This window comes from Vombatus ursinus, unplaced genomic scaffold (genome assembly GCF_900497805.2).
Source record: "Vombatus ursinus unplaced genomic scaffold, bare-nosed wombat genome assembly UNPS02014935.1, whole genome shotgun sequence".
Lineage (NCBI taxonomy): Eukaryota > Metazoa > Chordata > Mammalia > Diprotodontia > Vombatidae > Vombatus > Vombatus ursinus.
In genome coordinates, this window is record NW_020954713.1 from 734,429 (window position 1) to 762,118 (window position 27,690).

The window sequence follows — 27,690 nt, forward strand, 5'->3', positions numbered from 1 at the left end:
AAGAAGAAGAAGAAGAAGAAGAAGAAGAAGAAGAAGAAGAAGAAGAAAAAGAAACAAGACTCTCAGTGAGAACCTGTTCCGGGACTGCAGGTGTGCCTATTGGCACTAGTATGCCAATATTGATCTTCCATTCACCATTCCCTTCTTCAGCACATCATTGTGATCTACCCTCACCCCCAACCCAATTTCTGTCACAACTGGAGGGACATCTGGGAACAGGCATCCTATTCATCTGAGCTTCCCAGAATGGGAAATCCTAAGAAAACACTCAGCACCAAGGATACCAAGAAAGCAAGAGCAATTCAATACGTACCCCTCGAGCTAAAATAAATTTGAAGAGCATGCGGGAGATGAGGGAAAACCAGAAGATGTGGAGAATCTGCAGAATCATCAGGAGACCATTAAAAAAATAGAATCCAAAGTAGATCTGGAAGTAGGATTGGGAATGATGGTAGGTAGTGTAGATGACTCTATAAGAGTAGAGAATACAAGAAAGAGAATAATTCAGGTCATGAAGAATGGGTCCCTTGAAGACTATAAGAACCTGGCCTCTAGACTGCCCTTCTTCATCAGAGAGACAGCTCCAGGAAAGGAGAAGGAACAGACTGGGGGCCTCTAAGAATGGGGAAACAGCCATCTGACAGGACCTCCAGACCCTCCAAGTCTAATGGGGTGCCCATCCCATCTTTCCCATACATAGAAGGACTTCCAATTAAGAAGTTCACAACATTGGGGTGAGAGGGAGGAAGCTCTAGGCACCATAAGATCCTAAATGATGAGTGCTTAGGTCCCCAGTGCCCCTCACCCTCTGGGCTCTGAAAACTTCCCCCTTTCTTTCACCTACCCCACCCCATCTTCAGGGACCAGGCTCACTTGGTTGGAAAGAAGATAAGTCGGCTAACAAAGAACACCAGGGCAAAGATGAGGAAGGTTATATCACAGGAATATTTCCACTTTGCATAATTAAACATTTTACCAGCCTGGGAGGGGAGAAAAACATAGGTCAATTTTGGAGTTCAAAAGAGTCTCAGAGGGCATCTGGTATAACCCACACTTGACTGGGAATACCCACTGTAACTCCTCAAGCAATAATTATCTAGTATCCACTTGAAGGGGCCATTAATAATGAGGAACTCATGACTTCCCAGATTCAGTTGATTCTACTTTTAGATACTTCTGATTCTTATGAGGTGTTTACTTAGATCTAGCCTTCCCCATGTGACAAACTTTCAAACATTTGAAATCAGTCTTTTTATTCTTTCCCACCTCAAACCCCAAATCTTCTCTTCTCCAAGTCAAAGATTCCTAGTTCCTTCAATTAATCCTTATTTGGCATGAGTTTTAGTCTCCTCTATATCCTAGTCACCCTCCTCTGGAAGTTCCTGGCTCATTCCCTAAGATATCTCCCTGGTGACACATTTCCATCTACAAGTATCTTTCCCAAATGTGGAGCCTTGAACTTTACTAGCAATGTGACCTGACCAGGGCAGAGCACAAGGAAACTATTGCCTCCTTTATTCTGGACATTGGGCCTCTCTGAATGCAGCCCAAGGTGCAATTAACTTTTTGCATTGCCATGTCATCCTGTGGACTTACAATGACCTGGAAATTTCTAAGGCCCATTAAAACCCCAGGGCCTTTTCCACCGAAAGTGCTGTCCAGCCCCATCTCTCCAATTTGTGCTGCTGAAGCTGATGCTGTGATCTCAAGTGGGGAACTTGTCCCTACTCATCTTCCTTCCTCATGGAGATCTTCAGGGATACTGATGGGCATCCAATCTGTTGTCACTCTCCCTCTCCACCAACTTTGTACCATGTGGGCCATCTGCTAAGATACCACCAATTCTTTTGTCCATGTTACTCAGGGCTTCTATATCCTGTGTAGGTCTCTAGAACTATCCAAAACCTGTTTTACTCTTCCTGCTTGAAACTCCATCTAACCACATAGATTTTTAAAACACCATCCTCCCCTTCCCCACACTCCTTATTTCTGACCACAGATAGAAGTCATAGAATCCTGCATTGGAAGGGGCCTTATGGCAGATGTGGGAGCCATAACCCCAGGATGGTCGAACAGGATGCCTGATTACTGGACTACAGTGGGCATGGAGGCATCTGGAGACAGCTCTGGAGTCACATCCTTTGCACATATGAGGCTCCCAGGGGCTCAAGTTAATCCCAGCAACACTTTCTCACACAAGAGCTCCTGGGCACGCTCACTCACCTCCAGTAAGACATCTGACACATCATGGAGCAGCATCACCAAGGCACCAATACGCAGGAAATTGGCAGAATAAGAGAAATAGAGCAAGGTGATGGCAACAAGGTGGTGTATGATTTGCTCCTTGAAATCCTAGGAAGAGGAGGGCAGCCATGAGGCCAGGATCTCCTGAATTTCCCAAAGGATGAAGCTGGCCTGCTCAGGGTTAGTAGACCTTGACCCACATTTTAGGTAAACAACCCTTCCTAGCACTTCTACTTTTAGTCTGGGAGTGCCTACACCACTCCATTTGAGACTTTCACCCTGACAACATGAGCACCCTCCCATGTAGGAAGGAAGGCTTGGTTCTGCCAAGGGTAGGTAGAGACACTTCAAATGAGAAAGAAGCAAGAAAGCAGAAGTGAGCAAACAAAGGAGCTTTGGTAGTTGTAGGGGGTTGGAAAGAGGGACAATGTGGCAGAGGGAGATTTAGACACCTGATATGACTTGGACCTGAAGAAAGAAGCTACAGAGTACACACACTAGTTGTTGAATTGAACTGAAATGAATTAGCATCTGAGCTCAAGAATCCACTGGTCCATTCTTTATGAGAGCATGCTAAGCCTAGGCTGACCATGCCTGCCCTTCCTTTCTTGCAATAGAGGAAATTCAGAGTACGGCCCTAGTGGCTGGCCTTCAGAGCCAGGGCTAAACCTGACCCTTTGCTAAGGAGGGTAGGGGTTGAAAAGTGGCCTTCCTTCACACCATGGATGGCCACGGCCTCTCTGCAAAGCTTGTGTTCCCACCACACTCACCTTCCTCTTCACATCAGAGAACATAGTCAGCAACAGGGAGAGGTAGAAGACAATCTCCAGGAGGAACCACCAGTATAAGGCAGGCTGCAGAGGCTAAGGGTCAGTATAACCGTGGGATGAGATGGAATTAAGAAAAACACAGAAATCAAAGGTTGAGAGAAGTTGATCAGGGACTCATGTTCCCTGAAACCAAGCATCCCACAATGGAATGAACTTCATGGTCAGAGGACCAACCCCTAAAACCAATTTTCTCCATGTCAGATATTGACACATTAATTCATTTCCTTTTTCTGAACTTCTAGGGTTACTGGACTAATCAACCAGAGGAATACTACAGATAGAATTTATTTTAAAAAATTATTATTAACTTAAACACACCTCAAATCATTTCCATATATGCAGCAGAACACAAATGAGAATTGTAAATGAAATAGTATATTTCCATTTATACTGCATGCTTCTTTTCTTTTTAAAAATATGTAATTCCACAATTTTCAGAATTGATCTGATTTTGTTTCCTTCAGTTCCTTTCTATGCATTTTTTTAAAATGTCAAATGCCCTCTTTTTTGTCACTATTGATAACATCCTCTCAATTTCAATTTCATCCTATCCCTCAAATGAGAGAGAGAGAAAGAGAGAGAGAGAGAGAGCTGTTTCAACAAACTAGCATTGTCAAGCAAAACAAAACAAATCCACAAAATGGTCATGTCCCAAATGGACTTCTCTTCCTCCTTGACTCTACTTCCTCTCTGTTAATGCTTCCTCATAGGTCCTCTGAAGAAGTGGTTTGTCATTTCACTGAGCAGAGTTCTTAAGCCTTTCAAAGTTGTTTTTTCTTTACCTTGTATAAATTGTCCTTCTGATTGAAGAAATTACCTCACTCTGCATGAACTCAGACTATGCAGGATGCTCTAAAATCATCTCTTTGATCATTTCTCAAGTCACAGTAATATTCCATTACATTCACAATTTATTCACCCATTTCCTACTTGATGGGTGCCTCCTTAGATTCTAGGTCTTTTCTTTCATCCCTCTCCCCTTACTCTCCTCTTCAAAAGTTTGTTTTGTTTGTGACTCTTTCCTCCCCAGTATAATCTTCCCATATAAACTGCCTCCTCATTGTCTCCACTTGTTTCCCTGTTGAGTTTGATGAATTTTCCTTTAGTTTCTGTGTGTGCATGTTCAATTTTCCTTCATCAATTTCAGATAAGAGCAGGGATCATCTTATGCCTGCTCACCCCTTCCTCCAAGTATATACCCTTCTTCTCACACACCTCAGTTTTGAGAAATAGCCAAACGCCACCCCCGTCTTCCTTCTTTCCCTAATAGCACATTTCTTTTACTCTATCAGCTCTTTGCCCTCTTTACACCTGCAGAACAGAACCAATATATGTCCAGTATTTCTTACTTAATTCCTTCAATACTCATCAAAGACATTAAAGTTCTGAAGGGACACTTGAGATCTCAGAGTCCCTGAGCAATTGGGCTCTTCTATGCCACACACATCTGGTTACTACAATAATCCTGGGGGCATTGAAGGTTCCCACCCTGGGCCTTACTGACCTCTCTGGGTCTTTCTAAGAAGCACTGCTCTCTTGCTACTTTTGGACAGAGCAGCAGACACTAAGTGTGTCTCTGGCCTGACTCTCATTACTTTTCAGAAGCTGCTGACACAAACTTTTCTGGTGACTCCATTTCTTACTTCCTATGAGCTTCTTGTGAGATTTTTGTGCAAATCTGGGCTGGGAGAAATTGCATTAGCATGGTTTCTCATTAGATCCAGCATCCATGTCAAACTACCTAGCTGTGGGTAAGGCTCTGTTCTGGACCCTCTTCCCTCTCTACATGCTCTTCCTTATTGACTTTCTCAGCTTCCAAGGGTTTAATTATCATCTCCACATGGATAATTCAAAGATCTATATTCTCAGACCTAGTCTCTTTCTTAACCCCCAGTCCTACTTCATTCTTTGATTATTAGACACTTCAGACTAAAGGTCCCCTAGAATCTGAAACTCAACATATCCAAAATGAAACTCATTATCTTTTTGCCAAAACCCACCCCTCTTCTGAACATCTCTATTCCTATCCAGAGTACTATTAACTTTGTCATCACTGTTGACTCCTCACCTCTGTCTTATGTAAATCCTTATTTCCTTCAAGACTCAGTCAAGACCTTTCTTCTGCCTAGAATGACTTTCTGATTCCTGAAGCTACTAGTGCCCACCTTCTCTAAACTACCCTGTATTTATTTATATTCACTGTGAATACATTTATATGTACCATAACCTTCAAAATCTCCTTGCATAGAGACTATGAGTGTTATTATCCATTTCTATAATCCAGTTTTGCTCCTTGAATATGTGAGAATGATGTGGATGCCAAGAAGAAAATTTCTAGCTCTTGAATATCAACTCTAGTAATATCTTCTGGATTCTGTGATCATAACCTTTCCTTTTCAAACCAAAAGCTTCAATTCTCATCTTGAATTCTGAGTGATTCTCTTCATTCTGAGCCTGAATTCCTTTCACCATCTTGAGAGAACTCTTTTAGGAGTTGAGGAGGGACCAGTAGCAATGGTAATGAAAATCTTCTTTTACAAGGTTCTTTTCCCTCCTTTAAAGAATGCAGAGATGACTTTGGTTGCAAACTTCAGTTACTATTGATACATTGTAAATATTCATTAGCTAATGTAATCAATTATATGAGCACTGACATAGGTATTGTTTTAATCTATGAGACTAAAGGGTATGAGAGTAAAGAGTAGGGAGAAAGAAGGAAAAGAAAGGGAGAAAGAAAACTTCCATGAAAGAAAGTTTTCCAGTTAATTTTTAAATTGTGGTGGGGTCAAACCTAATTGATTAATGAGATATGTATTTCTTTCCATTTATATGGTGATATCAGGGCATGCTCTTGGTTACCTTAGAATATGTATAGTGGATGAATAAGGAAATGAACCAGTAGCAGGTAGCAAAGAAGGAGGATGGGCATGATGGTCGACTAGTGTGATAACATGAAACAGTCCAATAAACCTTACTTAGATCACATGTGCAATCTTATCCCAAACCAATTACATATATATGTATGTGTTGTCTCCTCGGACAGAATGTAAATTCTTTGAGACCAGGGATAGTTTCATTTCTGTTTTTGCATTCCCAGGGCATAACATAATGTCTGGCACATAGTAGGGATTTAATAAATGCCTATTGATTAATTGATTCAAATTCTAAGATTCTATGATTCTGCACGGTATCTACTTTAGCTATTAAAGCACATCCTTTGGTCAACTCTGACACTCATATTTTTTCTAAAAATACTCACTTGTTTTGGGTATTTCTCCCAGCACAGTCTAGGTTCCCAAAACCATGGCTCCTGGAAGAAATAAGAGATCATATACTGGAAACTACCCCCAGCAATGCCAGCCTCTACAAATAAGGGCTGTGTCCCATAATTTTGATCATTCCTCAGGAAACTCCCATCATGGAACAGGAATGATCTCAGCTTAACTTCACAACATCTCATTATCTTAGCCTTCCCCACTTTTATTCTCTGCCCAAGTCATGACAAAGTTATACCTGTCAAGCAAAACCCTTGATCAAAAGAAAGGTTTGACCCTAGACTCCTGCTCTCGTTCACACTTCCTTCCATGTTATCAGTACTTGGTTCCTCTGTCTTCCTTGATACAGCTTGAGGTAGGGGTAGGGTTAGAGTGGCCCCTTAAACTGGACACCTGCCTAATAAGGCATTGGTCAAATTATACACATGCTAACTGGAGTCCTATAAAGCTGGGCACTTACTAAACCAAACACCTAATGTGTCTATCTATCTCTTTCTCCTTTCCCCTGTGTTCCTAGAATGATTCTACTCTACCAGCAAGCTTTGGTTTAGTGATTTGGTGCCATGATTTGTGTTCTGGTTCATATCTGACTCAGGAATTCTTATCGACTCTCTTTATTGGTTATGCTGGTTAGTTCTGGTGCAGAGTCCCTGGAGAGGAGCCATGACTTCTTCTACCCCACAGAAACTATAATAAATGGTATCAGATGATGGGGAATAATTCAGGGTGGGCAGTGAGAAAAATAGAGATGGAGCAAGACAAAGAAACAATGAAATAGCCAGAGAAGAAAAGGGACAGAGAGAGAGATAAAAGTGACCAAGAACAAGGGTGGGGGGATTAGACAGCAGAGAGAAACAGAAGGGAATGGAGAGGAATCAAGAGGATGGGAATGGAGTTAACGAAGAGATCATTGGATAAAGAATATAAGATGGAGGGAAAGAAAGGGGCTTAATGGGATAAGAGATGGAGAGAAGAAAAAGGTATGTGGAGATGGAGAGTGAATGACGAAGAGTATAGGGACTGAAGGGAATGGAGAAGGTAAGCACAGAACAAATAAAAAGGTGGGGATCTAGGAAACAAAGAAGACAGGGATGGAAAGATGATGGGATAGAAGGAAAGAGAAGAATAGAATGGATAAGATGGGAGAAAGATAAACAGCAAAAAGAGAAGATGGGAATATGAAGAAAGAAGGGACAGATGGAAATAGGAGAGGTAAAAAAAGATGAAAAGAACAAAGAAAGTAAAGAAAATTGAGGTCAGAAGAGAACAGAGATGGATAGCATGAGGGGAAAAAAGGAAAGGGAGCAGACTATGATAAGGATAGAAAAAGGTATACTCACCTTGTAGAGGACAAAGAAGCCACCAATGGAAGAAAAGAAGTAAAATAAAAATCTCCAACTGAAAATAGAGAATGGGGGTTGGGGGTGAGAGGATGATATGAATGCAAGGAGAACCTGACAAAAGGTGGAGTGGATGAACAAATAAACAAACAGGGCCCCTGTTTTGCCAGTCACGCCTGATCCCATAGCACCCTGACCCTGACCTGGATCCCCTTGGGTCAGGTCTCTCCCAGGTCTTCCCAGATTACCTGGATTCACAGAATTTCTTGTTCAGTAATGGTTGCTCCTGTTTTCTCTTGTGTCGAAACCAGCGTTGGACCTTCCTTAGTGAGAGACCACACTGATGGGCTAGGTGACTCAGATCATCCTGAGAATATCAGAGGACAAGAGCAGTGGGGGTGGGACAGAAAAAGGTAAGCCCCCTGTCACAACAGAGAAGCTACCTCCTCCTCCAAGTGCAACCAGACCATTCATCTCAGAGAATGCCCCCTCTGTCCACAGGGAATTATTAAAAAGCCTCACAGATCATGATGAGTAATATGCATCAGGGGAAAAGACTTGGCCCTAGTCTCCATGGGCTGGGTCCAGAGAGATGTCTTCTCACCTCTACCCTAGTGGGGCAGGTCTCCAAAAGAAGGCATTTCTCAGTCCACACCCTGCACCTTGCCATGGCTTTGTTGCCCTTGAGGAAGGAGGGGAGGAAAAGACCTATACGGAGGGAATCTCTAGAAGCCCCAAACTGAGCAGAGATCTTAGATTTAAATCAATAAAGCAATTTTTTATGACGTGTTTACTATATTCCAGGTGCTGTACAAAGACAAAAAAAACAAATATTCTTTGCTCCCAAAGACCTTATATTCTACCAGAAGAAATAAGCATAGAGATAAGTATATGTAAATATATGCAAAAATTAAGTAATTTAGAGAGAGTATGAACAAAGGATGGAGAACAACCAGTCCAGACATGGAGAAGAGCTTGTTCAAAGATATTGAGATGGGAGATGCAAATGTGTACAAAGAAGCTACAGGGGAAAATAAGAAATAATTAAAAGAGGGAAGGCGCTAGAATTGAGTGGTTGGAAAAAGCTTAATATAAAAGGCAGAATTTTAGCTGGGACTTCAGGGAAACCAGAAGGCAGAGACAAGGAAGGGGAGCATTCCAATTGTGGGAGACAGCCAGTGAAAATGCCCAGAGCTGAGATATGGAGTGACTAGTTCATGGAACAGCAAGGAGACTAGAATCATTGGATGAAAGAGTATGCCAAGGGTAAGAAGGTGCAAGTAGACTACAAAGATGGGAGATGGGGCTTAGGTTATGAAAGGCTTTGAATGCCAAAAAGAAGATTCTATATTTAATCCTGGAGGATATAGAGAATCATTGGAGTTTATTGAGTAGGGTGATAACTTGGTCAAATCTGAGACTTAGGATAAAAAAACCATTTGGCCACTAACTCAAAGATGTATTGGAGTGGGCAGAGACTTGAGGCAGGCAGATCCACCAGAAGGCTATTGCAGTAATCCAGATGTGAGGTGATGAGGGGCCTGTAATTGGGTGGTGGCATTGTCAGAAGAGAGAATGGGGCTATTGGAGAGATAATACAAAGGTGGAATAAAAAGGCATTTGACAACAGATTGGATTGAGAGGTAAGAGGTAGTGGGGAGCCAAGGATTACACTTAGATGGAGAGCCTGAAGGACTGGGAAGATGGTAGCATCCTTGACCATAAAAGGGATGTTAGGAGGGGAGGAAGGATTAGGGAGAATGATAATGAATTATTTTGAACTTTGAGTTTAAGATGTCTACTGGTCATCCATTTTGAAATATCTAAACTCCTAAAAAGGAGTTGTAAATGCCAAGACTGGAGATCAGCAGAAAGGTTACAGCAGAATAGATAGATATGAGAATCAACAGCAGAGAGATGGCCATGACAGCCAAGGAGATCACCAAGGGAAGTAGGTTAGAGGGAGAAGAGAAGAGGGCACAGGACAGAGCCATGCGGGACATCTATGGTTAAAGGGCATGATCTGGATGAAGGTCCAGAAAAGTAGACTGAGGAGTAGTCAGATAGGTAGGAAGAGAACCAAGAGAGAGTAGTATCCCCAAAACCTAGAGAGAAAATAGTATTCAGGAGAAAAGAATGATCAACAGAGTCAAAGGCTGAAGAGAGACCAAGAAGAATAAAGATTGAGAAGAGGCAATTGGGGTTGGCAAGTAGGAGGTCATTGATAACTTTGGAAAGGGGAGTTTCTGCTCAGTGATGAGGTGGGAAACTGGATTGTAAGAAGCTTTAAAAAGCGTGAGAAGAGTGTGAGAGGAGGTGTCTATTGCAGATGGCCTTCTCAAGGAGTTAAGCCACAAATGGCAGAAGAGATATGGGATATTAGTTATTGGGGATAGAAAGATCAAGTGAGGGTTTTTTTGAATATGGGGGACACATGGACACATGTGTAGACAGTAGAAGAGGAGCCAATACACAAGGATAAATGGAAGATAAATGAAAGTGTAAGGATGATAGAGGGAAATTTGTTAGAAGTGACAGGATAGAATAGGACTGCTTTTGCAAGTAGAGAGATTAGTGGGTAAGGAGTAAGGCCACCTCTTCATGTAACACAGATGTATAGAAGGAGATAGTGGCAGAAGGCATCTGAGTGAGAGGGGACAAGGAAGAGGGAAGAAGACAGAAGCTGTGTTTGAGGCAGTCCTGGATATACAGTCCTTCCGACCTCCCCTACTTCCTATTCAATGACCATTGAACATCATGAATTGCCCCACTGAAAGGTATTGAGGCTTAACACTCTCAGGATCCTTAACATTACCCAAACTTGAGGCCTGCTCACCTCTTTGGGATTCTGACTCTCTGTCCAGAAAAAGGACTCCAAGATGGGATTGGGGGCAGCCTTGACTCTGAGTTTGTCACACACACCCATAGCCCTGCTCAGTGACAGCCCAATGGTCCTGTAAGAGGAGACAAGAGGAAGTAAGTACCCAGGAATCTCTTTCCTTCCATTTCTGGCCTTTTGGGAACTCTTTCTCTGCCCCATTCTATCCACCAAGTGGCCTGCCACAGCTAAATTAATACAGTCTGAAATAGATGGAGAGTGGTAGTAGGTGGATTATGAAGAGGTTCTAGGAAGGAGGAAAGAGAATCAGGGTGGCCTTTGAGAGATCTCATCCTATGTATTATGCATGGGAAAAAACAACATCACCAGAGGCATTCAGAAAAGGGGACTCTGGGCTATTATGAAGAGAGCAGGAATAGACCTGCAAATGAATTAGAAGGTGCTCCTGAAATTCTGTGCCAAAGTTAAAGTGCAAATATTCTTCTAATTTCAAATGCAACAAGTATTTATTAATCACCTACTGTATACAAAGCTAGTGGACAGCTACATGGTGCAGTAAATAGAACACTGGGCTTAAAATCAGGAAGACTCAACTTCATGAGTTCAAATCTGCACTCAGATATTTACTAGCTATGCGATCATTTAACTCTTGACAAGTCACTTAACCCTGCTTGCTTCAGTTCCTCATCTGTAAAATAATCTGGAGAAGGAAATGGCAAACCACTTCAGCATCTTTGCTAAAAAAAGACCCCGAACGGGGTCACGAAGACTTGGACATGACTAAAATGACTCAACAACAACAACAAAGTGTACAAAGACCTGTGCTTAGTGAGAGACACAGGCTTTCAAGAAAATATTGTCCTGGGCCCCAAAGATTTCAAAGTCTCCATGAATATCCATAATATTGCATAGTAATACAGTATAAATACATCAGAGTAGTAAAAAAAAATGACACTTCCCAAGGGGAAAAGATCACTACCAATGGCTGGGGTGGGGGTGGTAGGAGGGAAGTCTTCTACAGGAGGCAGCATTGAGGGTGGGATTTAAAGGTTGGGTACAATTTGGCAGGTGGAGAAGGAATGGATGGCATTCTAGGAATGGGGAAAGGGTATGTCCATGAGAAAGGACATGGAGGTGGGACTGTACATGGGTATCTGGAGACAGGGTTATATCCAGTTTTATTGGAATGCAGACTTTAAAGAGAGGAGTAAAGTGAAAAGGCCTTCCTTCTTTTCTTATAGCCCAATTATATACCATTACATTCATATAGCACGATCTCATATAATTATTATGAGGGAAAAAAACCTCACAAATCTACTTTTCATTGTTGGCATGGGAAAGAGTATTGGCATTGAAGTCTGGGCATCTACAGTGAAATACCAGCTCCGCTCCTCACTGCCTGTGGAACTTTGGGAAAATGACTTCATTCTTTCACATGTATCTCATTTTCCTTATCCATAATACTCCATGACTGGACTAAGAAAAATGCTTACTGGGGTCAAGGAAAGCCTATAGGAATAGACTATCATTAAATTAGTGTAAATATAAGAGGAGGAAGGCTCAATTCCCAATCCATCTCACTTGATAAAGTGATAGATTATAGTCACACCTGACAAGGTTTTCATATGTCAATGAGATTTGTCTGTGCTTTGAATTCTTTGTCAGATGTGAATATCTCTCTGATTGGGTCAGAGGAATAGCTCTATTGGCTAAGTAAGAAGGGTAGCCAAACTTCTGGGGGCTTTAAATGGGAAGAAATAAAGAAGGGAGAGGAAGGGGAGAAGAGGAGGAGAGAGAGAGAGAGAGAGAGAGAGAGAAGCATTTATTAAGTACTTGCTGTGTGCCAGGCACTGTACTAAGTGCTTTACAAAGGACAATATCATTTGATCCTCACAATAATCCTAGGAGATAGGTAGGTGCTATTACTCCCATTTTACCTTTAAAGAAACTGTCAGAGGCTAATGATTTGCCTAGGGTCACATAGTTTTTAAGTGGTTAAGTCTGAACTCAGATCTTCCTGACTCCAGACCCAGTGCTCTATCCACTCAGCCATATAGCTTACACATAAAATCACAAATTGTGTCAAAAAGCAAAAGAGAAAAAATTGCACAGATATATAGTGTTGTGAGATAGAGATTAATATTTATACAAAAGAAATAACTGGAGGAAAATTAAAACCTAAGTATTCTAACCTGAAGTAGGGGAAACTATCTTTGCATCAAAGATATTGCAAATACCTGTGATAAAATTCTAATATTCAAGCTATAGATCACAAATATATGAGAACCATCCACCAAAGGAAAAGTAATCATAGCATATGACCAAATAGTTTTCAAAAGGACTGCTAACTCCTAAGAACCATAGGAAATGTTGGTCCAAATTGTGGGGGGAGGGGCAAGAGGGAGGGAGATTTAAATAAAAGCAATTTCAACTTTTAACTTAATACCTAGAAAATAGACTCAGATGAAAAATTATGAAAATAGTCAATGTTGGATAGGTTGTAGGAAGGCATTATTGATGGAAATGTGAATTTATTCAACCATTCTGGAAAATGATGTGTGTGTGTGTATGTGTGTAAATTATCATTTGTTCATATCCTTCATCTCAGACATCACATTGCTGGACATATGCCTCAAGGAAGTCAAAGGCAGAAAGGTCTGTGTAATAAAATATTCATGTGTAATAAAATATTTGGTATAACACTTCATGGTAGCAAAAAAAAAACAAACCTGAAAACATGGTGAGTTGTCCACCAATGCAGCAAAACTTGTAGTATTATGGACTTAATGGAATATTAACAAGTTATAAAGAATTCAAAGAAATATGGGAAATAAGCATGAGTTGATGTGACATGTAGTAAGCAGAATCAAGAGAACAATACTGTAATAATTGGAAAATAACAATAAAACAAACCCCAATTCTATGCAATCATGATGCTCAGTCCTGACCCTGGAAAAGAAATGGGGAAATTTACCTGTCCCATTTTATTTGGAGAAGTGAGGGACTCTGACTACAAAATGTTTCATATTCTGTCAAACATGGTGGCTACAGTGGTTGGTTTGGCTTCAAAGACTCAAGTGATTTTCTTTTCTGTTCTTCTTTGAAAGATTAAATTAAATTGTTTTCAGTGAACAACAATCTCTCTTTTCCTCCCTTTTCTATAACCCTTTCCCTGCCATTGGGAGGGGAAAAAAACCTGTGTAGCATATTTGCAGAGTGAAGCAAAACAAAAAGCCACATTGGTCACATCCAAAACAATCTGTCTCAATCCACACTCTGAGTTCATCATCTCTGACAGGAGGTCAGAGGAGGTTATAAGGTTTGTTATTTCACTGATTGTAAGTCTTTCAAAGTTTTTTGTCTTTACAATGTTATTGTTATCATATAAATTGATTGCTCTTCACTCTGCATCAGTTAAGGGATTTTCCTCAAGTATGGGATTGACCATGTCAACCTAGTACCAAAAAAAGTCTTATGGTTTCTAAATAACTCTAAGATCAAATATAAAATCCTCTGTTTATCTTTTAAAGTCCTCCATAATCTGACGCCTTCTTATCTTTACAGCATTCTTACATTTTACTACCCTACTCATATCTCAGCAAACTTTGTTTTCTTGTTCCTCAAACAGAGCTCTCCATCTCTTACAACTTTTCTTTGTCTGTCCACCTATGCCTGGAATGCTCTCCCACATCACTTTAATCTGACTTCCCTGGCCTTCATCAAGAGTTAGTTTCAATCCCATTGTCTACAGGAGGCCTTTGCTGGTCTCCATACTGGCAGAGCCTTCCCCTTACCTCAAATCTACTCTGTATACTCTCCATTAGAATGTGGGCCCTTGAGGGCAAGGAACATGTACTCTTCTTTCTTTTTCTTATCAGTGCTAAGCATAGTTCCTGTTATATATTAAGTGCTTAATAAATACTTGTTGATCAAATGACAGGAGATGGTTAGAAAAAGAGGAAGGGTTTGTCCAGAAATGACAGTAATTTTATTAAAACAGAAAGCATTAATAAAATGGTAATAAAAAAAATAGAAGGGAAGGGAGGGAAGCTCACAGTTCACTCACCTTTCAAACAAATATCTGACAAGGATTAAGACAACGGTCAGGGGAAGGGCCATCCACAGGTCCTTAGAGTGAGGGTAGGTAATACCATCTGAATCCTCCAAGTCAGTCCACGAGAGCCCAGGGGGAATCCAGTGTTCTGCCTTCCAAAACCAATTGTACAGGCTGGCCAGCATCCTGTAAGCAAAAGACTAAGGGTTTTACTAGAAATGTCCTGAAAAAGTAATGACAATGTCAGGGGAAAAAAGTGTGTTCTGGTTAATCAAAAACTCTGGTTAACTGAGAATCAATGTACATGGGTGGCTGATTTTAGAAACAAAATAACTGCATATACAGAATGAAAGTCATAACTACAAGAAACCTTCAAAAAGTTCAACCTTTTCATTTTGCATAAGGAGAAATTTACATAAGGGGAAACAGAGTGGTGAAATTACTTGCCCAATGTCATATAGTGAGTCAATGGCAGGGTTGGTTTGAACCCAGATTACCTAATTTTCTTGTCCAGACTGATTTTTATTATACCTGCTGGCCCCAGGCCACAAAGAAGGCATTGACTGAGTGATCTTCTTCTAACATACCAGATAAATGACCTAAATATTCCTAGGCATAAGACACCTACTTTTCCCAGACCTTGTCTAGCATCTATTTTACCCAGCTGGGTTCTGTCCAAAGCTGTGGGACGGAGGGGAATCAATTCCCAGTGAGAGAGAATAGACTCTAGAACCACAGAGGTGAGAGGGCACTTAGAGAAGAGAATGTCAGAATGAGGAGGACCTTAGAACAGAGAATGTGACAGCTAGAAGTGACCTCAGAATGCAGTACGCCAGAATTGGGAAGACCTTAGAATATGAAATGAGGAGGAAGAGCACAGCAAATTGCCAAACAGACCTAGGAAATGCACCATGCCAAATTCTGATGGGAAAATACAAAAAAATCACTTTTCCAGCTTATTTGTCAGATGAAAACAGACAGAGAGATCTATGAACACTGGGGACAGGGTCAGGCCTGGGAAGTCACAATTTGGAGCACTGTAATCAAGAAGTTATGTAATCAAGCAAGAAGAGATCTCAGATCCATTCCAGGACACTGCATGATGTAAGAACAGCTACCAGTGGGAACCTTTGTCACCTGCTACTGAGTTTCAGGTCATAGATCCAGGGTAGAGGAGACAAAGACCTGTACCCAGGGGTGTCATTCAAGACAAGAGTGGTCACAGGTTTTGGGCTGTGTACTAAACAAGGAGGAAGCTCAGAAGGAAGCAGGAGCTTGGACTCTAGGAGCACAGCAGAGTCTCAGTTCCAGCTTCTAGCCAATCTGAAGCCTGCAGAGGAATAACAAGGACAGAAATCCCAGAATAAATTGGAGCCTGCACTTCTGCCACTCTAAACCTGGAAACTTTCCTAGTTGCTGATAGTGGTAGAATCCAACAGCAGTCTGCTACTGTGTAGACCCAAACCTAGGCCAGGGATTTACAGAGATCAGACTGGGGCAAGTGGTAGCAATCAGACTTTGCCCTAGATAAACCACTTTGGAAGTACTGAAAGCTTGCAGATCTCTAGCCTGAGCTGTCCTTGAAAACACTTAATACTCCCAAGAAATCAGGAGCAGGACCAGACTAGACATTCTTCCAGAAATACCCAGAACTTGGTCCTAACATAAAGTCTGAAGTCAGGAAGCAGACTGAAAAAATGAGAAGAAAAAAAAAAGAATCCCACCATTAAAAGCCACTGTGGTAACAGGACACTCAAGACATAAACTTAGAAGAAGAGAATGACTCTAAAATATTTATCAGCAAAGTGACAAAGAAAAACACAGCTTAGGCACAAATACAATTAGAATTCTTGGAAGATATGAAGCAAGAGTTGCAAAGAGAATTAAAGAATGCTTTTACAAATGAAATAAGAATTCTAGAGGCAAAAAAAATTGAAAAAGAAATGAGAAATTTTGAAAGAGAACTAAGAGCTTGATACAAGAAGTATAAAAACTTGCCCAAGCAACAAACTCTCTGAAAATTAGAATGGAACAGATAGAAGCCAATGACTTCATGACACAATGAGAAATAATATAAATGAGTAAAAAGACTGAAAAAAAAAGTAGAAAAAATAAGGCAACATAACAAAACAACTGATCTGGAAAACAGATCAAGGAGGAAAACTTCACATTTGAAAAGTTTAAAAATTTTAAATGAAAAATTTTAAATATTTAAAATTTTAAAAATTTGGACTACCTTAAGGCCATGATTTTTTTAAATGAGCTTAGACTTCATAAAGAAAACTACCTAGAGGTCTTAGAACCAGGGGGCAAAGTAGAAATTGAACTAATTCAGCAGTCATCTCCTGGAAGAAAAAAACAAAGAAAACTCACAAGAACATTAAAGGCAAATTTCAGAGTTTCTAGGTCAAAGAAAAGATACTTCAAGTAGTCAAAAAGAAAGAATTCAAATACAAAGTAGCCACAGCCAGGATCACACATGATTTAGCAGCTACAACTAAAAAGGAGCAGAGAGCTTGGAATAAAATATTAAAGAAAGCAAAGGATATAAGAATACCTTATCCAGAGAACTGAATAATTGTATGGGGGAAATGGACCTTTAATAAAACAGGGCATGTCCAAACATTTCTAATGAAAAGGTCAGAGCTACATAGAAATTTTTAAGTACAAATACAAGAGTTAAGAGAAACACAAAAAGGTTAACTCATATGAGCAATGATAAAGAATTAAAGAAGGAAAAACTGCTTACATTCTAATGTAGTCACATGGTACATATATCCCATTTAAATTTTATCATCACCAGGGATTATAGAGGTATTCTAATTAGACAAAAGGCCTGAGGGTGGTTCTGTTCTGTCTTAGTGATATTAAAAGAAGAATGGAAAGGGAGGAGAAGAGAAATCCACTGGAAAGAGGGAAAGGAAAGGAAAGTTAGAGGAAATTATCTAACAAAATCAGGGTACACAAGTAGAAGTCTCTATGAACAAGGAGGAAGATATCTGGGTAATGGGTGACACTTGATCCTCAGTTTCACTTGAACTGGTCAGAGAAAGGAAGAATTCATACACACAGAGTTGTGTACAGAAATACATTTCACTCAACAGAGATAAAGGAGAGAAAGGGGAGAAAGGAGAGTGGGAAATTAGAGAAGGGTAGATTAATGGAGGGATCAGTCCTAAGCAAAACAAACTCTAGCTAAGGATGTACAAAATTATAGATCTTTTTGAGGTGGTGAAGAATTTGAATCTAAGGGAGTGCACATCAATTCAGGAATGAATCAATTGGGTTTGTGCTATAGGGATGTAATATAGTGTTGCTGTGCTGTAAGAAATGATGGAGGTGATGGTTTCAGAAAATCCAGAGAAGACCTATATGAAGTGATGCAGAGTGAAGTGAATAGAACCAGAAGAGCAATTTGTACAGGGACAACAATATTGTAAGAACAAACAGCTTGGAAAGACTTCAGAACTCTAATGGTTATTAATGATCAACCAAGATTCCACAGGACAAATGATGAGACATGCTACCTTCCTCCTTGTAGAGAGATGAGAGATATGGAGTGTAAAATAATACACACACATACACCCACACACACGAATACACACATATATTTGTAGATATATATGCATGTGTGTGTGTATGTACACATATATATTTATGTGTTTTTTTTCTTTTAGACATTGCCAATGTGGACATTTGATTTGGCAATATATTTATAATAGTGATTTTGTTTTTTATTCATTTTCAATGAGGGAGTGGATAGGAGGGGGAAAGAGGATAGATTTTTGCTGATTAAAGCAGTAAAATTTAAGTTAAAAAAACCCATGAAATATAAGAGCTAGGAGGGTGCTCAGAACAGAATGTCAGAGCTAGGAGGGTTCTAGGCTATAAAATAAGAGATGTTGGAGGAATCAATTACCTCTAGCAGACAGAGAACTCCACATCCCTGGAGATGTTTACTCAGAGGTTTGATGACTCACTTCATAGTGTTGTAGAAGGAGCTTTTTGCTTTAGGTCAGGATTGAATTAGACATTGTCTGAAGGCCCTTCTAGTTTTGTCCTAGACTTCCTCTTAGGGCATCCCAAATATCCCCCAATCTTTGCCCAGTGACCTCTCCTTATTCTTCTAAAGGCCTACTCCTAAAGAATGGCTGGGAGTTGAGCCTAGTGTTCTCACCTTCCTGGGACCACAATGTCCCTAAAAGGTTCCACATTCCCTCTGAATGGACATTTTCTCAAATGACAGGGAGTGATACAATCAGGAAAGGCATCTGGGATTGTTCACTGGAAGGGAGGTCGTCTATCTTCCATAGAAATACCCTGATTTACCTTACCTGGGAAAAATGCCTCCACTCTCCACTCTGAGCATGAACACAGATTCAAATAGAATGTAAGCTGCTTGAGGGAAGGAATCATTTGTTTGTAATGGGCCTTTGGCATGACCCAGTCATAGGAGATTCAAGAGATTTGGAATGATGTCTGGCCAAGCAGGGCACCCATCTCTCATATACCTACTCCAGCAAAAAACCCCGAAATTCACACCAGAAAGAATAATGACCAATAAATGCAATAAGAAACTATAATACATGCCTTCTTTTATCCCAGTACTGCATAGAAATTCTTCCCAAAGCCCACAGAAGCAAAAAAGAAGAATGCCAGTGAAGTCAGTGACAGAATAGGCAAATAAAGAGACAGTCCTTTTTTCTATTTCCTGTGAGCTTTTGGCTGACTTTTTGTGCAGTACTAGGATGAAAGGGGGTACATATTGTAGTTGAATGAAAACCTAGAGGGCATGGTTACCAGCTGTTTAAATGACAGAAAACTGGGTGGGATAGATAAAATAGTAGATAATAGTTAAGATGGAAAAAGATCTTCCATTGGGGAATTGGGCTATGTTTAATAAGATGAAATTCTAAAGGGAGAGTATTATACTTGAATTCCAAAAAAATCAACTTTACATTTACATGGTTAGATAGCAGTTGTGTGCTGCAGTTGACAGAGTATTGGACCTGGAGTCAGGAAGACTTAAATTCAAATCTGCCTAAGACATTTACTAGCTGTGTGGTCCTGAGCAAGTCATTTAGTCTCTGTCTGTCTGTTTCCTCAACTACAAAATGGGGATAATAATAGCATCTTACCTCCCAGAGTTGTTGTGAGGATCAAATGAGATAATATTTGTAAAGTATCTACATAGTAGGTGCTTATTAATAAATGTTTATTCCTGGACTTTTAAGTCAACTGCAAGTTTTTTAATGACTCATCTGAGTGAATTGGCAACCAAAAAACCAACCCGCTCCCAGATTCTAATCTAATCTTGGGTTGCATTAAAAGAGATATTGCTTCCAGGAATTAACTCTGAGGTAATATGCCTTCTGTACCCTTCATTAGTCAAGGAACATCTGGGGTTTGGGGCACCACAATTTAAAAAGGATCTGAATAAGTTGGAGTGTGCAGATGAGGGCATCCAGGATTCAAGGACTGTATGAGAATCAGTGGAAGGAAGTGGGCATATTTAGTGTAAAGAAGACTCAGGAGTGAAGGAGGAGCTGGGGAAGATGTGATAACTTCCTAATATTTGAAGTACTGTCAAATGGAAAAGTGTGTTCTGTCTGTCCTAACAGGGCAGAATCAGAATGAGTGAGTAAAAATTTCAAAGAGGCCAGTGAAGTGGTTGGGTCGGGTGGGGGAACTTCTTTATAATGAGGGCTGTTCCACAGTGAATGTCTTGGAAAATGGTGGTTCTCCCTATTGGGAGCCTTCAAGCCAAGGCTAGGTGACCATTTCTTGGTGATATTATACTAGGGTTTCCTTTCAGGTATATGTTGCTCCTTCCAACTTTGACATTCTGTGATTCCATGTCATTGTCTCCTACATCTTATTCTCCACATCTGTAAAATGAGTAGGTTAGAATGATGATCCCAGAGAATAATTGACTCAGAGGTGGGGGACTTTTAAGCAAAACAAGCAGACTCTACAATCTTTGCTTACAATCTTTGTTTCAGGGAGAGGGTTCAATTGCTAGTGGGGTAGGGTGAGGTGACATGTCTGGTAATGACTGAAAGAAAAAGAAAAAGAAATGAGGGAAGTGGAGTAAGCAATCTAATGTCTTTTCTTCAACCTCTTTAAAAAAAATAACAGAATAAAAGAAATGAATGTGTTGCACTAGACTATCTAAAACCCCTTCCAATTCTAAAATCCTCTGATTTTCCCAGCCTAATCACTCTTTTATGAATGCTGAAATCCACTATCCTAATGTCTAGGTCTAAAGTCAAACCAGGCCCAGATTTCTCCTCCAAATGAGATGAGATGAGATGAGATGAGATGAGATGAGATGAGATGAGATGAGATGAGATGAGATGAGATGAGATGAGATGAGACAAGATGAGATGGTTCTCCCTGGTCTCCCCAGCCCACTCCCCCTCCAACCCATCCCCTTACTAAGCTCCTCCTCATTGACAAGAATGACCTCTTTAGCTATACTTATCCTCCTCACCTCTCCATCTGGTGTCAATGAGAAGCCAGAAAGGGCAGAGGCTGACACAACATTGGCAACCTTTTCAGGACACATTAGGTGGTATCTTTCCCATCCTGACTTTCCATGAACTCTAAGACCAGTTGGTTCCTTGTATTCCCAGGGTCCTCCTGCAAGCTCCGCCCAGCTGACCTATGGGAAGAATTGTTACCTGAATTCCCTTTTGGCCAGTGAAGTGAAAAAGAGAGGGAGATATTAAGGGAGGAAGACAGGCAGGAGATTTGTCCCTCCTGAGCTTCCAGTAAAAAATAGACACTGCTTCTACTTTTATAACCTTAAAATTTCAATACTATTTTAGTTTTTTGATGTTTTGAAAAAGAAACATGATGGCCCCAAGTCCTGACTGGTATAATTTAATGATCATGTGTTTGACAGGGTTTTGGCAAGATGTTTGCCCTTAAAATGATAAGGGATATTGTTATTCTTTAGCAAGAGCTAGTGTAGGGGGGAGGGGATAAGAGGCCTAGCCCATCCCTCCCTGGTCTCTAGAAAGGGAATAAAATCAAAATTATGCCCTAGACTAGTGAGAACAACCATTGAGACCATACTCTGCAGCTCCATAGCTACCTCCCTCATGGAATCTCAAAGTCATGAAGTGACATAGATACAGCTCAGAAAAAGAATGTGACTTCCTTGAGATCACTCAGCTGCTGAATGCTCTGTCAAGTCCCAGATCATTGGGGGCATTCTGGGAAGATGGCAGAGTAGGTCAGAAATTTCCATGCTCTCCAGATTTCCTCCACAAACAGAAAGAAAAATTGCCATGAAATGAAAGTAGAGCAACAAAAATAAAAAGATAAGGCATGTATCCTCCTATGACAACTTGAGAGGACCTCAGAAAAAACAAGGGGCTGAGTTCTGGTCTAAGTGAAGTGTAAACACCTCCAGGGTGACTCCACATAATCAACAAACAACAGAGCTAAGGGCAGCTCAGTAAGCAGACTAGGCATCAAGAAATTTCATCTCATAGAAAGAGAAATTCCTTTTAAAGTTACTGTAGACATTATAAAATATTTAGGAGTCTACCTACCAAAACAAACCCAGGAACTATATGTACACAATTATGAAACACTTTTCACACAAATAAAGTCAGATCTAAATAACTGGAAAAACATCAGTTGCTCATAGGTAGGCCAAGCTAATATAATAAAAATGATAATCCTACCTAAGCTAATTTACTTATTCAGTGTCATACCAATCAAACTACCAAACAATTATTTTATAGAATTAGAAAAAACACTAGCAAGAATCATTTGGAATAACAAAAGGTCCAGAATATCAAGGGAACTAATGAAAAGAAATGCAGAGGAAGGTGACCTAGCCATTCCAGATATTAAACTGTATTATAAAGCAGCAATCATCAAAACTGCTTGGTACTGGCTAAGAAATAGAGTGGTGGATCAGTGGAATAGGTTAAGTATACAAGACATAGTAGTCAATGACTATAGTAATCTATTATTTGATAAACCCTAAGACCCCAGCTTCAGGGATAAGAACTCACTATTTGACAAAAACTGCCAGGAAAACTGGAAAAGAGTATGACAGAAACTAAGCATAGACCAAAATCTCACACCATATACCAAAATAAAGTCAAAATGGGTCATGATTTAGATATAAAGGCTGATATTGTAAGCAAACGAGAGAGCAAGGAATAGTTTATATCAGGTTTATAGAGAACAGAAGAATTCATGACCAAAAATCATGATGAAATTCATGACAGAGAACATTACAAAATGCAAAATGGATAACTTTGATTACATTAAATTGTAAAGTTTTTGCACAAACAAAGCCAATGCAACCAAGATTAGAAGGAAAGTAGAAAACTAGGAAAGAATTTTTACAACCAGTGTCTCTGATAAGGGCCTCATTTCTAAAATTTATGGAGAATTATGTCAAATTTATAAGAATACAAGTCATTCCCCAATTGATAAATGGTCAAAGGATATGAACAGGCAGTTTTCAGATGAAGAAATTAAATCCATCTATAGTCATATGAAAAAATGCTCTAAATCACTATTGATTAGAGAAATGCAAATCAAAACAACTCTAAGGTACTACATCACACCTATCAGATTGGCCAACATGACAAAATAGGAAAATGATAAATGTTGGAGAAGATGTGGGAAAATTGGAACACTAATGCATTGTTGGTGGAGTTGTGAACTAATTCAACTATTTTGGAGAGCAATTTGGAACTATTCCCAAAGGGCTATAAAAATATGCATAACCTTTGACACAGCAATAGTACTTCTTGGGCTGTATCCCAAAGAGATCCTCAAATGGGAAAAGGACCCCCATGGACAAAAATATTTATAGCAGCTCTTTTTGTGGTGGCAAAGAATTGGAAATTGAGAGGATACCCATCAATTGGGTAATGGCTGAACAAATTGTGACATATGAACATAATGGAATACTATTGTGCTATAAGAAATGATGAGCAGGCAGACCAGAAAAACCTGGAAAGACTTGTATGGTCTGATGCTGAGTGAAGTGAGCAGAACCAAGAGAATGTCATACACAGTAACAGCCACATTGTGTGATGATTAATGTTGATAGACTTCATGCTTCTCAGAAATGCAAGGATTTAAGACATTTCCAAGGATCTCATGATGGAAAATGCTATCCACATCCAAAGAAAGAACTATGGAGTTTGAATGCAGATCAAAACATACTATTTGCTATATTTTTTTCTTCTGTTGTGTTTTGTTTTTTCTTTCTGGTGGTTCCTCCTATTGGTTATAATTCTTCCTTACAATATCACTAATGTGAGAATATGTTTAATAGGAATGTATATGTATAGCCTATGTCAGATTGAGTGCTGTCTTGAGGAAGGGAGGGAGAGAGGGGGAGAAAAATTTAAGACTCAAAAGCTTATGGAAGTGATTGTTGATAAAGCAAAATAAATTAATAAAAAAAAGAAATTTCATCCCAAAGTTAATATCACTCATGGCCTCAAGAACTTTCACCTCATAAATTTTCACCTCACAGCCTCAAGAACTTTCACCTCACACTTTCAAAAACTTTCACCTCACAAACTTTTACCTTGCAAACTTTCATGTAAGGAACAGCAGATAGCTGAGTGGTGGAAGAGTGAAAGACCTCTTGCTTTTTCTGGAAGTCAGGCCTAGAAGTGCTGACTAGAAGTGATCTGGGCTGTGGCTGTGGCTGTGGGCAAGGAGGAGTGATCACAAGCCCAGTGAGTGCAGGTACAACAAGGAGCAAAAACATTTTAGGGACAGCATGGCTGGGGGACTTAACTGCAGCTTGGGAGAGGAGAGAAGTGCCTAAGGTTGATCCCCCAAACAGAATTTAGGACAACATTATCCACAAATCAGAATGAAAACTTGATTATAATAATGAGCTGCTATAAATAAAATAGAACAAGATAAAAATAAAAAAGTAAGCAAAGGAAAAAGAATCCAACCACAGATAACTACTTTGGTGGAAAAGAAGATCTGAGTTTATATTCAGAAGAAGATAATAAGGTTTAAAAAAAAGTCATTCCTACCCAAAAGAGTAGCATCAAATGGTTACAAGCCCAAAAAGAGTTCTTGGAAAAACTTTAAAAGTAATTCAAAAATTAAATAGTAGAGATAGAGAAAAATAGGAAAAAATAAACACAATCCAAGAAAATTATGAAAGGGAAGTTAAACAATTGGAAAAAGAGATATGAAATTTTAAAAAAGAAAATAACTCCTTGAAAACTAGAATTAAGCAAGAGAAACCAAGTGACGTTATAAGACACCAACAAATAATAAAACTAGGAAAAATAGAAGAGAATCTGAAACATCTCACTCGAAAAACAATTGATCTGGAGAAGAGATTGAGGAGGTACAATATAAGACTACCTGAAAGTTATGATCAAAAAAAATATGGATACAATATTTCAAGAAGTTGTTAAGGAAAATTGCCCTGAAGTTCTAGAACAAGAGAGGAAAGTAAAAATAGGAAAAAAATTACCATTCACAGAATGAAGGCAATCCCAGGATGAAAACTTACAGGAATATCATAGCCAAGCTTCAAAACTCTCAGGTTAAGGAGAAAATATTGCAAGCAACAAGAAAAAAAAAATTTAATACTGCAGAAATACAGTCAGGATTTCACAAGACCTAACAACTTCTATTTTAAAATACCTTAAGTCTTGAAACATTATATTGTGAAGAGCAAAATAGTTGGAGTTGCATCCAAGAATAACTTACCCAGCAAAGTTGAGTGTAATCCTGAATTTAAAAAAATAGACATTTGAAGAATTGAAAGACTTCAGGTATTTGTAACAACAAGACTAGAACTCAATGGAAAATTTGATATAAAAGATCCAGAAAAAAATATAAGGAAAACATTAAAGATTACTTGTGTCTAATGATAGTCATGTCTAGAGGAGGGTGCAAGGGACAGGGAAGAAAAAAGGAAAAAAGGAAACTAACATAATGACTTTGTTGTATATTTGAAGGGAATAGTAAGTTGTACATGGTAGATGCACAGTTTCATGTAGAATCATCTTTTTTATTGTACTATGTTGTGGAAATGCTTGTTTTATTCCATGAATTAAAAATAAAATTAAAAAAAGAATTAGCCCCAGGTCTCCATGTTCCAAGTACAGACTCCTTCCTACCACTCCAACTCTGCTTCTCAGGCTCATTGGGAAACATTCACCCTGCCCTCAAAGGTGCACCATAAGTCAGCTCTCTTTCTCTTTCTCTTTCTCTTTCTCTCTCTCCCTCTCTCTCTCTCTCTCTCTCTCTCTCTCTCTCTCTCTCTCTCTCTCCCTCTTTCTCTCCCCCCCACACCCACATCTTTATCAAAGACATGAGGAAGTGAGGGATGGGACAAGGGAAGAGGAGACTGGAAGGACAGCTATACATACCTTCTTTAGCTACAGAGGTGGAAGAGGGGAAGTCAGTAGGGGCAGGGCTAAGATCTATGGGTCCTAGAAACCTGTACCTGCAACTAACTATGGGAAATCTCACTAGCCTAGAAAGTAACAGTTCCCCAAGAAGGTAGGTGATGTTCAAACCCTGGTTCCTGGCTGGCTACCTGGGCAATCATGAACAAGTCACTCCCTTTTCCAGGTGTCACACAACGGTAACACAGAAGAGTGTATTTTATGAGGTTGGGAGATGTGATACTAGTGTGTTTGCATGTGTTGTGTTGTGTGTATGTGGTTATATGTATGAAGGATTCAGAAGTCATAAAAATAAGACAAAGACTAGGAAACTTGCAAGGCTGGGGAGAATGTGTGTGTGTGTGTGTGTGTGTGTGTGTGTGAGTGTGTGTGTGTGTGTGTGTGTGTGTGTGTGTGTGTGTGTGTATGTTAGTGGAGTGGGGAAAGCACATAGCCAAGAGAACCAGAGACCTTCATTTCCAGCAGAGACAGAACAGGACTAAACTGGTCACTTTTTTCTATCAGAGCTGAAGGCAGGATGAGGAAAGTTGTGGTTATGTATGTTCCCTGGAGTAGTCCCTTAAGGAAGGATCTTGAAACACTAAGAAAATGAGTGTGGGTTACTTACCTGCTGGAGCAGTGAAGACAGAGGGACAGATGTTGAGGAGTAGATCTTTTCTGTAGTCACTCTGCTCAGGTTATTTAAGTTTGGGAGTCTTTATAGCCCAGGCAGAAAGACTCACTCTCCTGAAAAAAAAAATGGGTTAGATCAGACCTCCCTTTCTTTGTCATTCAGAAGCAGCTCCTGGGGAAAAAGGGAGGAAATGGGATGAACTTTGGTAGAGAGCCAGTTCCGGGGGCTGTGGGAGGCAAAGGGCCAGACAAGAGCGAACAGAGCTTTGGATGGGACACTGGGACAACCAGTATTGGGAGGAGGTAGGAGGAAGAGGTGAGGTAGTGAGGGTAATACAAAAGAAATATGATCAGGACTCTGATAAGAGGAAGGTCAGCATGGTTTGAGAAGGAGAGACTCTAGGAAATGGGGTTGGGGCGGGGTGGGGCTGATGGGCAGCAGCAAGGGTTAAGGAGCAACTGAGGTAGGGCTTTAAACCAAGTGGAGCTAGGATTGAGGGGATTGGAGGGGACAATGGGAGGGAGGGCCTAGGTGAAGGCAAAAGGGGCTAAGGTTGGAGAAGGAAAGAGGTGAAAAATAGGGTTTGGTCAGGGGTTGTGGTGGAGCCCTAAATTCCTGTAGTGCAGTGCAGTACTTTGGCCCTAATACCTCCAGGTTGGTCCTAGCTACAACTCTCTTCTAGACACTGAACAGAGCCAGACCCAAGTGTACCCACAGACTCTCAAAACATTTCCTTGGTTCCTCTAACCTTTCTTAGCCTCCCTAAAACTAGTTCACCTCCAAGCCCTCCACTCACAACCCCTTAATAAAGGTTCATTGCTTCTCTATCCCATCTCTATAATCACCCAGACATTCAGCCCCACCCAAACATAGAGCCCTATAGACACCCATCATCTTTGCACCCTCCAGACTTCTGATCCACTGAATCCCATATACAAGGGCAACTATGTAGTTTGAATGCAGATTGAAGCATATCATTTTCACTTTTATTTTGGGTTTTTTTGTGGCTTTTCCATTTTGTTCTGTTTCTTCTTTCACAACATGACTAATGTGGAAATAT

At 40.1% G+C, this 27,690-nt stretch overlaps 1 protein-coding gene across 3 annotated transcripts in view; it reads right to left on the bottom strand.

Annotated features, from left to right (window-relative positions):
* The window catches only part of LOC114029572 (ceramide synthase 4-like), a 27,963-nt gene extending 1,256 nt beyond the window's left edge, over positions 1-26,707 (bottom strand). Inside the window, exons 1-10 of one of the 3 annotated variants that reach the window (XM_027844073.1) lie at positions 26,625-26,707; positions 14,595-14,768; positions 10,526-10,643; positions 7,938-8,056; positions 7,690-7,747; positions 6,334-6,384; positions 3,015-3,107; positions 2,224-2,352; positions 874-980; positions 314-470 (exon numbers count right to left, since the gene is read on the bottom strand). In XM_027844073.1, coding sequence (XP_027699874.1) covers positions 314-470; positions 874-980; positions 2,224-2,352; positions 3,015-3,107; positions 6,334-6,384; positions 7,690-7,747; positions 7,938-8,056; positions 10,526-10,643; positions 14,595-14,767 — 1,005 coding nt within the window. In that variant the 5' untranslated portion in view covers position 14,768; positions 26,625-26,707. Of the gene's footprint in view, positions 1-313; positions 471-873; positions 981-2,223; positions 2,353-3,014; positions 3,108-6,333; positions 6,385-7,689; positions 7,748-7,937; positions 8,057-10,525; positions 10,644-14,594; positions 14,783-26,624 lie in introns of all 3 variants that reach the window. The other 2 variants (XM_027844074.1, XM_027844075.1) reach the window with 2 other exon arrangements.
* Positions 26,708-27,690: the final 983 nt, after the last annotated feature.